The sequence below is a fragment of the Syngnathus acus genome, chromosome 3 (assembly GCF_901709675.1).
Source record: "Syngnathus acus chromosome 3, fSynAcu1.2, whole genome shotgun sequence".
NCBI lineage: Eukaryota > Metazoa > Chordata > Actinopteri > Syngnathiformes > Syngnathidae > Syngnathus > Syngnathus acus.
This window is the reverse complement of record NC_051089.1, coordinates 5,484,687-5,501,442: the sequence shown is the minus strand read 5'-3', so window position 1 is coordinate 5,501,442 and position 16,756 is coordinate 5,484,687. Positions and strand designations below refer to the sequence as shown.

At 40.6% G+C, this 16,756-nt stretch overlaps 1 protein-coding gene across 1 annotated transcript in view; it reads left to right on the top strand.

Moving 5' to 3' along the window:
* The window catches only part of hcn4 (hyperpolarization activated cyclic nucleotide-gated potassium channel 4), a 52,750-nt gene that overhangs the window by 1,226 nt on the left and 34,768 nt on the right, over positions 1-16,756 (top strand). The window contains exon 2 of the mRNA XM_037248155.1: positions 15,591-16,014. Within this exon, the coding sequence (XP_037104050.1) occupies positions 15,591-16,014 (424 nt within the window). The remainder of the gene's footprint in view (positions 1-15,590; positions 16,015-16,756) is intronic.

Here is a 16,756-nt window from a genome sequence, read left to right as displayed (position 1 = left end):
ACATCATCAACCTTTTGTCTGAGCAGGGCATTTATTCCTTATTGAATAATGTAGCAAAAATTATGATTTTATATTATTTGTAATGGTTATTATTGCACTATTATTCTGAGGTTGGTGGTTGAAATCCAGGCTGCGGCCTGCCTGTGTCGAATTTGCATGTTCTCCCTCACTTTTCTTTGAATGCAGAGGCTCTTTTTCCAAAAATTAAATCGGTTAATTGATGACTAATTGACCATTTGCGTGTGAATGGTACTGTGTATTTCACCTGCAAGTGGCTGCCAACCTGTCGTGCATGTACCTGACCTCTCACCCCAAATCACCTGGGATATCCAGCTGACCTGTAAGTGAGGATAAGCAGTACAGAAAATAAATGCTTGTATTTTTAAATCACTTCTTTTGAAGTTTTAATTTTTTTCTACACGTCATAATGGCTCAAATGGGCCCAATCGCCTTAGGTTTTCCAGCAGTGGCCAGTAACAGTACATATGGCTTCTTTCAATTCATATTCCTCCACTTTTTATTTGGGGAAAAAAAACCCAGTCAAATATAAAAGTAAAGCAGCCTCATAAGAATGCTTGAACCTTGGCATTTACACTTTTTGGGGACGTTGGAGAGGCCTGTGGTATTCTGGAGCACCCCATGGACGAAACTGAGAATTTAACCAAATATATGCAATTGGAAACAACACTTGTTTGTTTCTACTTCATAATTCTTCCATATTAGGATCAACTGCAGCAGTTTTCTTTTTATATTATGCAGATTCCTTAGTGCCCTTGAATTTGTTATTGGCCATATGCATCTTGATTCATGGCCACATTGAGCCTCTGAACAGCTTGGCCGAGACCAGCTTTAAATGTCCCTTTTATTCATGCTTGTAAGACTTTTTGTAATGCAACTATATACGCTTGAACATCATCTGAACCAATAATAGAAGACACCAGTGAGCTACGTATTTATTGGCAAAAACAGAAATGATAGTGTGGCTGTGAAATCAAAATATTAAAAAAATGTCCATATAGCTTGATAGGAAATTATGAAAATGTTTTTTTTCTCTCTTCGTCTTCTTTCCACTAGCTCATTTCCTGTAGCACGGTAATTAAGGAGGGAAATATTTAATTACAGCCAGTGTCAGATTTAGTTCAGCCGTGTGGAGCTACATTGTGAGTCTTGCACATTTGCCTCCTTTTACGTTGATTGGCAATGCTGAATCCTATCATAGCATCCCTATCGCATACGTATCAAAGTGTTTGCAACAAGATGTCTGACACTGAGACACGTGCACATGCGTTATAGTGGGAGTTTGGTGAGGCAAAAAAAAAGAAAAGTGAGACATATAAAACAAGACCTTCTTCATCTCCTCCTGTGAATGAGGCATTTTTCATGATCAGTGATATACTTGGCTGGTTTGATTAAAGTGTGATTTTTCTTGTCAGTGAGTGGGAAAAAGAATTGGACTAAATGTGGGACAGGTGACTTGAGAGTGAGTGTGAAGTCCAGCCATCCGTTACTGCCACGGTTGATCCATGTTTGGGGTCACGGGTGGGCGGTGGGGATGGCACGTGTCCCAGTTGTCGTGTCGAAGGAGGCAGGCTAAACTTTTAACATGTCGTCAGTCAACAAAATGACCATTTTTTGGTTTTATGGGAGAGAGACAATCATAAAAAGATGTCAAAAAAGTGAAAAAAATATTCATGAAAATGTATTATCCAAGTGTAGCTTGAAGCATTCAAAGTTACACAGATGGCCATTTTGGTTGTGCTCTTTCCTTGCTGTTTGACCCACTCGCTCTGTCCACCTCTTCTGCTCTCTTACTCACCGTGTTAAATGTCACCAGAGAGGGTGATTTGGGGCTCGGGGATAGCGTCCTCATACCGAAAGGTCAGAGGTTTGGCTCGGGCCCTCGCTTTTGAAATGTCTTTTTGAGTGGGGATGCAGAATTAGGCTGCGGCGTTGCTCTAGCCGCATGCAGATGATGCACGTGTGACTTTCTGAGCGAGATGTGGAGATTAAATCACACGAGGCGATGCTCAAAAAAAAAAAAAAAGAGGTTGAGGGGTTTGAGGGAGGGTACTGCGATTGGTTGGCTAACAGTCCAGGCTGTACCTTGTTTTCTCTCCCGATGTCAGCTGATATAGTTTCCAACTCACAAATCTGTCATACCGTTTAAAATGGCCGAAAATCGGTGGCTGTATCTGTCACTTTGGTTTTTTTTTACTTCACCAAGCGAAAGCATCTCTTAAGCTGACTTGTGACACCAATTTTGGCTCGCGACACAAAGCAAGAATTTGATTGATTGTAACTTGAAAAATTTGTAAGTTGAGGCACTCTTAAGTCATGGCAGTTAGGAACAGTTGAAATACGGCTGCGACCAACAATAATTTTAATAATCAAGCTGTTGATTATTTTGTTGAGTAATTGCTGCACCATTAAAAAAGTTTTAATTTTTATTGCTTTATTCAAAAATAGCACATTATTTCAAATTGGCAGTGCAGAAAAGCAGAACTGTGGACTTATTATGTTGATATAGGTTTGGCCAGAAAATGAGCAAAAAAGTTGAATTCCCAAGTAAATGGTTGCAAATGCTATTTTGAAACACACACACACCTCCAAACGATTAATCGATTATCAAAAAAAATCATCGATGAATTTGGTAATCGCTCCAGTCTTCTATTAATCGGTGCACCTCTTACAGTATAGGAAATAATGGATGTAGAACTCATCAAACTGTGCAGGTTAAGTGTAACATTTAGAATGAAAAACTTGGATGCACGTTGGACTTGTTGTGAAACCCCGTTTTTGTCACAGTTCTGAGGTTAGGAGTTCACTTTTTTTTCCTCTCCTATCTTCTTGTATGGCATTTGCATGTTCCCGATCATTTTCTACACTTTTTCATTCGTGGTAGTAGGTGTGTAATTTCTTCATGTGATGTAGGCGTGTCTCCGGCCTTCGCCCCATATAATGAACATTGGAGTTAGTAGTCTACAATTATAATCACGGATGTAATGCCCGATCAGGAGAGCTAAAAATGTATCGTGCAACTCTGTTCGTTGGAGTGTAGACGATCTTTTCGTGTTTTTCTACTGCCAACGGGGACAAGGCGAGGTGCACCACTTTTAATGCATCATTTCACAAGTAAATGGAAGTATAATGCACCATTACCGTGCACTCTCGGAGGAAGTCTATGTCATTAGTTGTTCGTCAGCATTAAAGTTTTTTTTTTTCCAGAAATAATGGCAAAGTTCGACGCGAGGGGGAATAGCGTGCCATGTCAGGGAGATGCCACCGAGTGTCGAGACGACTTTCAGCTTGTATTTGAGTTTTAATGCGCTGAGGGGGAAACGCTACTTTGGACACCTACGTTCTCCAAAATCAGGATGAGCGCAGGACAGGATGAGTCTAATTAAACTACACAGGGATCTGAGTGGGACCTTTTTTTAATGGGGCCGCAGAAGAGAAGGGTCGCCGTGACTAAAAGTTTTATTCCCATGTCTGCATCAAAGCTTTAGCGCTATAAGCTCAAATTAGAGTGTCACAAGGAATCACGTAGTCGTCACCGCTCCAGAATTGGGCAGAAATCTTCCCTTGTCAAGTATTGTGTAACACTAAGAAGCGGGGAGGAGCGATATCCAGCTAGGGAAAAAGACGGATTAAAAATGGCATCATAATCCAATCTACAGCCTCATTTTCCACTTCCAAAGCCCAGTGGCCGCCTTCCGTCTTCAACGAGCATCTTGCGGACGAGGAGATGCGGTCAGCGACACGATGACACTGAGCACCCAATGAAAGCCATTCTTCTAAATGAGGAAGCCTTTTAAGATCAGATGGACCATAAATATCTGCTGATTGGAGCTGTCCCTCTGCATAAGCCCTGCTAAGATTTATAAATGCTATGTCCTTGCTCATAAATATTGATAAGTAACACAGTGAAAACTTCCAAGATGCTGTTTGCCGTTTGATTTGTTATTAAATTAAAAGGAAGAGAAGGGGAAGGTGCTTTGAAATGTATCCTTGATTTTTTTCAAGGAAGATATGCACGATGGCTCACCACCAGCTCTTATTTTACAGTGAACCCACCTGAAAAAAAAAAAGCTTCAATTCTGTCTAGGTAAGTGTCTTTGAGGAAAGAGTGTGCAGGCGGAATAAAAAGCTGTTGAAAGAAGGAAGACTTTGTAGAACGGATGGAAGCATTCGCCCGCTGACTGTTGCAAAGGGATTTCACTGATTGACAGAAAATGCAGGACAACCAACCCCCGTCTGTCTCTGATAGGCGAGGGGGTAATAGAACCTTCGTTGCAAAGGGAAGGTGTGAAAAAAAAAAGTTATAATGTGTGCCACTTTCCTTTCTCACAGTGAAAGACTTTCCAACAGATGTGTCCTCTGGGCTCTGAACCACCAGATAATTAAAAGGCACTTGGCGATCATTTTAATACTACACCGCATTGTTTGTCTGGAGATTGACACGCAGCGGTGTTGCATTGATGGGATTCACCCAGATATTTCTCTGGGCAAAGGAGACAAACATCAGCTGGTTCTCATCTGGCATTGATGGACATCTCATTGTCCGAGCGGGGAAAGCGTTTTCTCAATTGTAGTGTAACATCGAAAGTCACGTGGTGAATTTGAAAACATTTGGATAAATTCTATCGGGATGTGAGTTGCAGCTAAAAATAAAAGCATGTTTCATCCGTCTGTCTGTCGCTATCAATCTCTCTATGACTGTTGGATATAAGTTAAACAAATAAAGCTCTTATTTTACTGTACTTTAAATCTAATCTAACTTTAGAAGCACAATCATGTTTCAAGAGCAACAATAATATCATGAAGTCTTTGACAACTGCAACCAGTTGACATTTTTCTCTTCCGGCTGTGTTGACTCAAAACAATCTGTCATCAGACGGAAATGGGAAGAACAGCTTGTTATGCTGTCATCATGAGAAACTAAAGGCTGACTGGTGAGTGCGGTTTCTTGAGCAGACGGAGTTCATTCCTGCCGCTACAATTCCGTGATGATTTTTTTTATTTAAAGTATTTTAAATGTGAACAATATGCGTGCGAGTATGTACGAGCACATCAGACGAAATAACAACCTGACTGGTGTTGATTACAGCTGATTTGAGAGAGTGTTTTGCTATTGATTTGTTTGGCTCTCGTGGGGCGCGCCAAGTGTGGCATTGTTGAGTATATTGAAAAACGACATGTAGAGACACGTCGGGGAGGTTGCATGTGTGGCGGGGTCAGAGGTCACCTTACAAAAAAAGGTTGATGCAATAGTCTTACTTTGGAGCTGATTTTTTTAAATGCAGAAAAATATAAGGATGGCTGGATAATATTTAGAACACTCAGACATTCATCAAGGAGTTAAATATTTCAGTGAGTGAACTAAACAAAAAATATCTGTATAATAAAACAAAAACCAAGTATCCATCTTGTATCTATCAATATTAACATGTACACTAAATGTCATGTAGATTAATAGATTTTTTTTCCTGGATGTTGATGAGGCTTAGAAATTGAAAGTATCATGATAAATTATAATTCCGACCGGGTCTTCGCACTACCTGTCACACAAGCATTAAAACAAGACAGAATTAAGCAAGGCCAATGAAAACAAAACTTCCTCGTCAGCGGTAATGAAACCTTTTGGATTAAAGACGCATGGATGAACTAAACTCTGGTACGTCAGCTTTTGCCCTTAATGGATCCATTTTTTTCACAGTGCTAATCTGTCCAGAGGTATGACACGCTCACATTGCACAGCTTCCGTGTCTCCCTTTTCTTTTTTTTTTTTCACAGTTCATGTTGAATAACTCTCCCCGTTCAATTTAGCGACGGTTAAACATGGGGGATTACAGAAGGTTCTGGAAAGGCCCTGAAAGTGGGCTAGTCAAAATAGTCTGCCTGCTTTCATCCATAAATATTGAGCCAAGAGATTATTATGGCACAATTTATTTAATGGAGGGAGCCCATGCAGAGGCGGGGGAGGGAGGGGGGTGTTGGCCGCGGGGTAGAAGAAGGTTGCCTGTCACGGTGGCGGAATGATTGAACGCTACCGTGTGACCTCCCTCGCTTAAATGAAGTAGCGTGAAACCTGAACAACTAAAAAAATATATATTTTTGACTGTCACCCCCCCCCCCCCCGCCCCTCCCTCTCTGCCTGTTGACGTCATCTAATGCTGCTTCATGTATTAAGAGAGTTTAACCTTGTGACTGTAATCTGGAGGCGAGATTATATTGATTGATTGGACATCATATACATTTTGAAAATGGGCAAGGCAGCTGCTGAGCTAGATGTATTTGGCTTGCCTAACAAATGTAATGTTGTGTGTCCTTCCCGCTTGGCCATCTCCCGTGCTGCCACATCAATTTATAATCTCCCCAGGTGGATACACAGCCGCATTCGCCTGCCAAGACTACTTTTAACACCTTCAACACCACAGTTAGGCTATTCCCCAAACTTCCCAGCCCCTCATCCCCCGACTGGACAGTCGGGGTGGTCGACAGTCTCAGCAAAGTTTGCTATCTCTTTCATTTTTTTCGCTGTTTTAGTTGGGGTCGGTTGAGGCAACGGTATTTTCCTTCCGTGACGTGTCAAGAAATACTATTATGTTTTCCGAAAGAGTCAAACCTTTAAAAGTTCGTAATTTATTATAGAAAATTGGCTTTTTAATTGCTTGTGTACATGACGTCGGTCTCTGGAGGATCTGCCCAGTCCCCACCCACCATGTGTGAAATTAAACACCAAACTTTTTTCAGCTACCTATTTCTGAAAATGTGTCTGCAAGTACTCCTTGAAATTCTGGAGATTTTAATATCACATAATATCGCCCCCACTAACAGTTTCTTAAACATTGACTTGAAAGCTAAGATGGGTGAAGATTCGCCACTTTCATCATGTCAATCACAAAAGCTGTGGTTTCTTTAATAATTGTATTTATTTATCATAATTAGGGCCTACATTTTTCTTTTAGTAAGAAATCCTGACGCATTCTTTTCAAAGGTCTTAAAAAATGCCACTGAAACAATAATCAATGTACACATTTGAAATGAGTACCTCACATTTACAAACAATACTATTATGTCAAAAATATTACTAGTTTTTTTTCAATTAAAAATCATGTGACAATATTGAGCTCATATCACCCGTCCTTAGTATTCACATTTATTAGAACCTGAGTCTATATTCGATTTTTTCTCACTTCAAGCTGTCGTCTCGTGTGACGTAATGCATTTTTGTCCAACTATGCGGGCATGTTGAATTCCAAATGGTCTTCAATGAATTCAGCATTACATCTTCAAGCAACCTCAAGTGAGAGGTTGAGAGATGGGATCTGTCTTGCGTGTGACAATGAAGTGACCGAGACCACTGCGGACCTTTTTTTTTTTCCCCTTCAGTATTTCAGTTGACATGCTCTGCTTCTGGCTGTTTGCAATGCATTATCTGAACGCCACAGATTCCGTTGATGGAGGCAGGAGAGGGAGGCCTGTTAAAGGGCAGCACAGAAAAAAAAGGAAAAGATTTGAGCTTGTGACACTTAACAAATTATGCAGCTCACTGTTAAGGAAGTGACACTTGAGCAGCATACTGAGAATTATGTCGACTTTTTGATGTTTGTAAATCTCACTTTTCCTTTTACACTTAAAGGTGTGACTATAACGTTCATGATATAAAAACTGGTTGAAAAATAAAGCTGATATTTAAGTGGGGCAAAGTCATATATGTGAATGTCTAAAGTATTCTTAAAAAATATAAATGCAGTAGTATTTGTTGTATTCTAAAACAAAGTCATCTTCTAGTTTATTCTATCTATCAACATTTTTCCACTCTTAGCTATTTCACAACCAGCCCATTTGTAAATTGACGTCCATAGCCGTCATTGGTAGCGAACGCGTTAACAGGTGGACGATGTCTGCACTAGACTGTTGGTGTATAATATTTTGTCTTTAAATCCATTCCCCCGTCCATCCTCCATGTGTTTTTTAAGTATAGTTTGTATTGCAATGTATCTCGATGGCATCTTCCCTTGCTGTTGACCTCTTCGTGCACGCACGCACACCTCAGCTTCTGCTATACCTCGCACATACAGGTTAACCTTTTCAGCCTGGGCTTGTGTCCCAGGTGCATACTCACACCCCTTGTCTCTCTGAAATTGATTTTTTTTTCCCGTTCGGCACCCCCCCACCACCACCACTGGCCCCCCCCCCCCTTCCCACCCTCCCCCCAACACTGACCCCCCCCACTCCCATCAGACCAGATGAGAAATGGTCAAGATGTGATACGTCGCTTCGGGGGGCTCTCTGCTCCTGCGGAACATGGCATTAAAAAGCACTTAAAATTTAAAAGTAAGTCACCGCTGTGAACGAAAAAGGTTTGTTAAAGCTCAGAGGCAATTAGCGGAATGTGTCCAAAACTTAAATCAGTTCTACTTGTAGGTCACAGTGTCATTTATTGTGCAAAGAGTCATTAAATTCAACAGCTCAATACCTCCTTGCCTATCAAAAAAGGTTTTACCCAATGTAGTGTTCATTCGAAGTCCATTTAAACAAATACTAATTGTTTGCCCCAGAAGGTTAATGGTCAAGTCCAGTTCACCTGTAGCTGATCCGAAATAATGTCTTTCTGAATTTTCTGTGAAGTAAGAACTTTTTTTTTTTTTGTGATGTAAGAAGTAGCTTAGGATCTTAAAAAAAAAATTAAATGAAAGTTAAAAAATATGACAAATCATCACCCATCATTCCCCTGCCCCAGAAGAAGTCCAGTTCACTGAATGCTAATTAATGTCTTTCATAATCTTCCATGAACCACCATTTAGCTTTGTAATTAAAAAACAAAACAAAAAAAACAATTGACAAGAATCCCCAAAATATTTTGGTCGTCAATTAAGTTACAATGCAAGTGCTTCCCCACCCTGGGATAGTAATGGTAGAGTCCTAGTGTCATCTTCCCTTAACGTGAAACTGGTCAATAGTTGACTTCCCCGGAAGTTTAAATTTTAGTTACCTATATAGGTCGGCCATTTTTTTTTTTTTGCTGTTTTGTGGAAGGCCTAAACCAGCTGGATTCAGCAGGATGTCCACTCAGAGACCTCCAGAGTCTAGTGTACTAGATAAAGAAGTGTGTGTGTGTGTGTGTGTGACTCATAGAAGATACTTCCCTGGATCAATTGTGTTTGACTTGGCTATGCCACACGCTGTCTGTCTGCTTCAGTCAAACAAATAGGCCGAGTTACCACACACACGCAGCAGTGCTAGACAGTGGCTATTTTTCTTTTTCCTCTGCTATGTGGGCGGACTCCTGATTTATCTTCGCCATCATCATCATCGTCATCATTGTTTGGAACATGTCCTAGTTTTTCTTTCCTCCTCTGTCTCCCCTCACACGAGTTTTGGCCATAATTGAAAATAGAGAGATGTGAAAAGTAATTGAGCAGCAGACATTTTGCCATAGCAATACAAAAAATAGAAAGCTACATGCATTAGCAATTGCAATTCCATTCGGCCCGTGCTATTTTTTTTAATGCTGTGCAGTGTGTTAACTCTTTTAGTGGTTGTGAGCAATGAGCATCTAATTACTTGCATTTAAATTTCTATTAAGACACTTTTAAATACAGAGGGGACGTGTGTGTGTGTGTTGTGTTCACACACGGAGGATCAACCTTCTTGTCAGTCTCAATAGGTCTTAGGGGGGTAATTTTGTTTTGGTGCACCTACTCTTCCTCTTGCACTTTGACCTCTGATCACCATTTTGGAGCTAGACAGGAAAGGCTTTCATCCCAGCCACTCCATTTGTTGATTACGGTGACTGGAGTGCTGGAGATAATAGCACCGTTGTCCAGAACAAGAGGTGATACGTGCAGTGCCATCAGCTTCTACCTTATCTTAGCACGTCATTAGTGTTTGGAGAAAGCACATTGCGCAAGACCCAGCATCCCCTGGCCAACTGTGCTGCATTTGAGTACAATGCTGGTGGTTGTTTTTAGGAGCTGGCTCGTGTGTGTCCTCCTCCGCACTCGTCGATGGCTGCCAGTGAACCTTGTGACTTAACCCTGAGGACCTTTTTGGAGATAACAAGGAATGGTGATAAAAGACAGGCACAATTACTGGCAGCGTGACAGACTGTACAGTCAGAGAGCAGATACTGGCACGCGCTAGTAGGATAAGTGCATGATGATGGCAGCGGCTGGACATCACTTGTGCCCTTCGCATCCAGTGCTGGGAAATGAATTAATATTTACCGGCGATTTTGTCACCAATTCAACCAATTTCCCCCCCCCAGGTATCCACTCAAACCTTTTCGCATTTTATTTAGCTTTTTCTGTAACACATAAAGGTGCCACAAGATGGCACCTGTGCTATAGCGAATAGGAAAGTAGTAATTGGATTCAAGAGAGAGGCTAAAAATCTTTGTGGGTATCTGATGTCAATTCTACATTAATATGACATCAAACAGTCATGTTTGACTAAACTGTGTGAATATGACTTGTCTGCCTGTATGTGACCTTTTGACCTTTGAACTGTAATGCACTGATGACTTTTCACAGATGGCAATAATAGACAACATTAAAACATTTTCTCAGTGGCAAGGCAGACTTTCTTGTTGATAGTAAAAAAAACAAAAAAACATTTATGTCCAACAATGGAGCGACTTATTGATGGATTTATTTGAGCTGCATTGGGTAAGGCTCATTTTGGTTTTTTTCAGCTCCCAGTTGGTTCTTAGCAAATCCCACAGTTTTTTTTTTTTCCCTCCCCCGGCAGCCTCAGGTTGGGGAGATTTGCCTCAACTTCTGATGAAATCTTCTTAGCGTAGGCTTGATAAAGCGGCGCGCCTCACCTAAATATAGCCACTTGCAAGCGCACAGCCCCAGTGTCAGTGATGTGCTCGCAGTGTGTCTGCTGGCGGTGCTTAGCAAAGAGACGCCGGCGTTATGACAGTTCATTGGAGCGGGTGATAACAAAAATAGGATTAACCCTTTTCACCTGCATTCTTCTCCTCGCGTGATGCTTAAATCTCACCGTGTTTGCCAAATGGCGTGTTTTAAAAGACAACAGGCCGCTCTTTTATGGCCAGTGTATTTGTTGTTGTTGTTACAGATGTTCTCCTTTTTAAGTGTGACAGCCTTTTGATAGATTTACTCTGCCCACGGCTAGAAGTTAGTGCGTGCAAAAATCAAGCGATTTTTATTCCCCCCCTCCCTGTCTCTGCTCACAAGAGCCTCGCGTGCCTCATTGTTATTCATTCCTGCTAATTCATTCTTTCAAACATGGCTACCGATTTAATGGGGCGGCTGCTCTGTCCGTTTTATTTAACCTTAACGGCAATTAAGCATTAACTATTGTTAAACTGCTAAATCAGCAATATATTGTGAAAGTATATCAAATATTACTCCCAACTCATCTCTTCAGTATTTAGTATTTTGTGTCGCTAACATTAGATTTTTTTTTTCCCAGACGAAGAAAAAGAACAACTCATGATTCAAAGCAAACCATATAATTTGCCGAACATGATGGAGGCCAAGTTGAAATTTCAGGTGTTTAGGGATGAAAGTGATTACATAATAAAATAAAGTCGTACATGAATCATTATGCTTATGTAATGTGTTTTGACTGAATGAAATATTAAATTAGCTGTGAAGTTACCTCAATTAGCCTTACAAATATGAATTATTGTACTTTTTTTTAAGCTTAATTTAAAAACACTTTCAGCAGCTTATTTGATGTACTTAGAGGACCTTTCTTTTTTGGTCAAAGACAGACACATAAAATGGCTTCGGAATGGTGGGCCAAAAACCTTTTCTGCCATTTAACCAACATTAATTAAACTCTGTTGACAAGTGACCCCTAATGCTAATGTAATTATTCCCATGACCAGTAGCAAAGGCGAACAAAACATAACATTTTTTGGCTGCCATTAAAGGTGACGTAAAAATAATCTGACTTCCTCCCAGCGGCAACATTACTGATGAGATTCTTGTTATGCTCATGTTGACCGTGTGTTTTCATCTCCTAAATTTAACATTTCATTTCAAGGTACATACTTTGAATTTCCTCAATTATATTGTATATTCTCCATGAAATCAATTGATGACCTCACTTCAAATCCATTAAAGGCAACATCCTAAAATATTTGCAAACACAACTGTATAAACAATTGGTGTGACATTAATATGGTCACGAGTTAGATAAATTAAATAAATAAATAAACTAAATTTATTAAATTCACTTAATTAAATTAATTAAATCAATTGAATTAATAAAATTAAAAAATAGATCAATGCTAATTACAACATAAACTGTCGTATAAAATACAAACAAGCTAAATTTTTAGCACAGAAGTAAATGATGACTCCAAATCTGCAAGCATGCTTTCTATTCACAAAAAATATGCTGTCGATTTCTTCTACGACAGCAGGACATGACAGACTAAATCCCATGGAGGTGTCCCCTGTGTCTCCATTTAAATATAGGCCTACCCCGAAACTAAAATGTGCGTCCATTTGGCCCTCTTCGTGCCGTTCCTCCCAGGTATGCGTAACCGCCAGGGTGAGGAAACTGAGAGAGGCTTATCGTGTAGCCCGCGGCACTCTCACAGCGACAACATGTTTCCGCCAGAGAAGTCGGCCTGGCCGATACCTCGTCTCTCCAGAGGAGGGGAAAATGTCAGGGAGCCCTTCATCACTACTCTGACCTCCCTGTACCGTAACAAGCCAAGTGGGAGTGAGTCGGAATCTGCTCAGCTCTTATCCTCGGTTTGATTGTCCCAAAGTGTCTACTTCCTGACCAATTTGGACTTTCAGTTCACCTTAGTTAAGTGGCAAACATTTTAGAGGTTGTTTTCTTTGGGCATTTTGTTTTGATTGACACATGTCGACCTTATTTGGATCAAGTGTTCAAAGGACTTGTCAAAGAGGAAAATTATGTTTCTCGATTCTCCTATTTATATTCCTGTCAAATCCATGCAAGCTTTTATTATTTTAATTATTTTTTTGATTTCATATCAAATTATCACCACATTAATATTCTTCATTTAATCATTCTTTTTAATCGTCCTTTTTTCCATCTGATTTATATTCTCCTACAATTTGTCCTGTAGTGTCAGACTAAAAAATTCCCATCATCCGTCAAAACGACAAATATAATTATTGCCCCATATTACATAACAGATATTAAATATTGATAGACTGACTCACAAAATGGTTCCTTATAGTCATGAAACAAAAACATCTAAAAAAAACTAACATGCCACAACTACCAATTGCTGATTTTTTTTAAATTTATTTAATAATTAATTAATTAATTTTTGTTGGTAGCTCACTATCTCCCTCACAAGTATTTAATGCCTTTCAAATGTCCCACGTTCGTATTTATAGAACAATCGTCTATGTCAAGAGTTCCGGTGCATAATAAAACACAGTAAATGGATCTCGGCTAAGTTTAGGTGGCTTGACCTCCATTAGGAGACAGCGACACAAGTGAAAAAAAAAAAAAAAGTCATGAGCATTGACTCTACGTATGCGATTCTGTGCGCACACACAAATGCTCCAAGTGATACCATGGAAGGGCACCTTCCTGCATGCGATCATTGTTGGGGACACAAAGTCGTTCAAAGTGTTTTTAAAGTCCTCTGTAGAAGGTTTCCTCTCATTATGTACTTTTGTAACGATATATCTGAGCTTGGAGTTTCAAAAAAAAACGAGGCCACCCACTGAACCATGAAGAATTACATAATCACCCAATTACTGATATTATATGGAATAATTAGCAAGTACGCTAAAGTAAACATTGTAAATCGAAAGCATTATATGAATGTTTATTTTCTATATTGGTGCATGTCAATATGATTTGATTGAGTCATCACATTTAAAGGCAAGGAGCCATTGTTGTGGACCATGCTCACTTGTATAAGCTGTGTGAATCTACTAAATATTCATGCCTGACAGATAGTATATGCGCTACAAGTACAAATGTCATTACCTGTGTAAGCATTTCCTCTTTTGAAGATTTTCTCGTTCTCCGGGGGGCTTCCCGTCCCAGCACGAGCAAACTCGGCGCTGGCGAGGTCTGACTAAATATAACGCCACTTGAAAACAAGCTGAAACACCGGATCTTCTTTTACTTTGAAGAATTCCAATTACTGTCACTGTTTTGTCTCTTGTGTGTGTGTGTTGTGGATGTGACACTGACACAGAGGTGTTTTTGAACACGAGGACTTCGAAATGTAATCCTTGTGCGGGGGCAACTCAGCATAGCAGCTTTCTATGTTTTGTTGACCAATAGCAAGTCCCTTTCCTGATTTTTTCTTGTTTTGGTTGAAGTTGTTGTAGAAATTGAGGCAAGTTTAGCATAGCGCAAACTAATATTCACACTACATTGAAAACACATTTTACCTCTTTCGCATAAAACAAACTGTCTACAGCCGACTTGCCAACGACAAGTTAGTGAGTTCATCAAATAATTAGGGGTGATAATGATTGACTTCTCAAGTGTCCCAATTAACCAATCACTGACACTATATATGTCATCCCATGCCCCATTCAGCCAATCACAACACCCGCATGTAATTTCTGACACGTTGACAGACCAATGACCAGCGAGTGACAGCATTGACCAAACACTGTCAATATACAGTATGTGAGCGTAGATTTGGTAGATTCTGTGATATTTCTTTTTATCCTCTTTGTGAATAGTGGCCCTATAGCCGTACTTTACTGTGGTCCCTTCTGACATTTATTTCAGCACCGCATGAATCAACCGCGAAATCAATAGTCATCAGTGGGAAGTGAAAGAGCTGTAATTAATTGCTGTAGTCTTGCTAGCTTGCAGAAAAATGGAGTCCCCTTACCCTTGTTATGTACCTACAGGATATGTATAGAGGCTTTCCGTCTCGAAATTGCTTTGGCGCAGCGGCGGACCTTTATGGCCCGGATAAAGGTGGGTAAATCATGTGAGGTCGTTGGTCCAGTGGACAATGCAAGAACCCTTCCCCCTTTTTCATTCCTCTGGGATATATCACCCTTAACACAAAAGAGCCAATCTGGATTCAATTACTGAGCGTCCAGTAGAGTGCAATTTATATCCAAACGTTCATGCTCGGAAGATGGACGAGTTCACAGGGTTGCTTTATAATTAACAGTTAACCCTTACTGACCTTCCAGTACAGATTTACTGGACAAATAGTTTTCATGTTGAATGGTTGTTATGAGGGCAAAATAGAACATGCGTGGAATATGCATTCGTGTTTACGTGCGAACAAAGAGCTCAAATTAATCCATATTTATCCACTGCTGGATTAAATGTCATGTAGGGAGGCTAATATAAGCAACAATTGAGATGTAAATGGGTTGTTTCAAATTCTTTAATCCGTGTTAGTGTCAAGAATGCTGTCCAAACATGCATTATTGTTACAATACATTTTTGGTACACCCTGAATACTGAAGAGCTAAAAGCGGGTCAAAGTTGTGGCACAGGTATTGGTGGTGTTGGTGGTTTTAATTGATGGACAGATTCAACTGGCTTTCGTGGAGCTGGCATTGGATCAATTTATACCCAATACTCCATTCTGAATGTTGTTGTCCATTTGTCTCCCCGACCAGGTTTTACTGGGATTTGACCATGCTGCTGTTGATGGTGGGAAACCTCATCATCATCCCCGTCGGGATCACCTTCTTCAAAGACGAGCACACGCCCCCCTGGATCGTCTTCAACGTAGTTTCCGACACCTTCTTCCTCTTGGACCTTGTGCTCAACTTCCGGACGGGCATCGTCAAGGAGGACAACACGGAGATCATCCTGGACCCGCAGGAGATCAAAACTAAATATCTTCGCAGCTGGTTCGTAGTGGACTTCATCTCCTCTATCCCGGTGGACTACATCTTCCTCATCGTAGAGACACGCATTGACTCTGACTTCTACAAGACTGCGCGGGCTTTGCGGATCGTCCGGTTTACCAAGATCCTCAGCTTGCTTCGCCTCCTTCGCCTTTCCAGACTCATTCGCTACATCCACCAATGGGAAGAGGTAGGAAAAGAATCCGGGGATTGGGGGTGAGGGGGTTTACAAAGTTTTGGTTTGCTTACTCTCGGCAATTGACTCTCTTACATGTAATGCGATTGGCTGGAGATCAGTCCAAGGTGTATCCCACCACTTGCTCAAAGTCAGCTGGAAAAGGCTGTGGGTCACCCATGAACCTAATTTGGACAATTAGTTTAGAAAATGATGGATGGACAGGAAATGGACAGCATATTTTTAACAGGGGTGTTTAGAGATCCAAATGTTTTTTTGACGATTCCCTTGTTAGATACTAACCTTGCTAGCTTTTTAGAAATCCAATTGTTTTTCGTTACCTTTCTGTAGGGAAATTCTTCCGATGAATTTCATCCACTTTATTTAAAGTGGCACTAGCATCCTACTGCCGGTATGTTTGTGCAGCACATGTCCCCTGGGAGGGAGGCGCACTTGTAATTATGCACACCGATTGAAGAAACTCTTTTTCGGCCCCTCGGGCGTCAGTGAGTTGATAAAACCACAGTGTTGATTGGCGTTTCTCTCTGTGCGCCCATCCAGATAGTGGTGGGACCGCATATCCCCCAGAGGTTTTTCCGCGATACGAGCGTGATTGTAATTGCGACATCATTTGGAAAAGTTCCCGTCGCTCTGACGCGTGGATCTTGTTTGCTCTCAAAGGTAAAAAGATACAACGTGAAAGTGTCAGTGTGGAATTGAGAAGAAAGAATGGAAACACAGAAGACTCCAGGGCTCT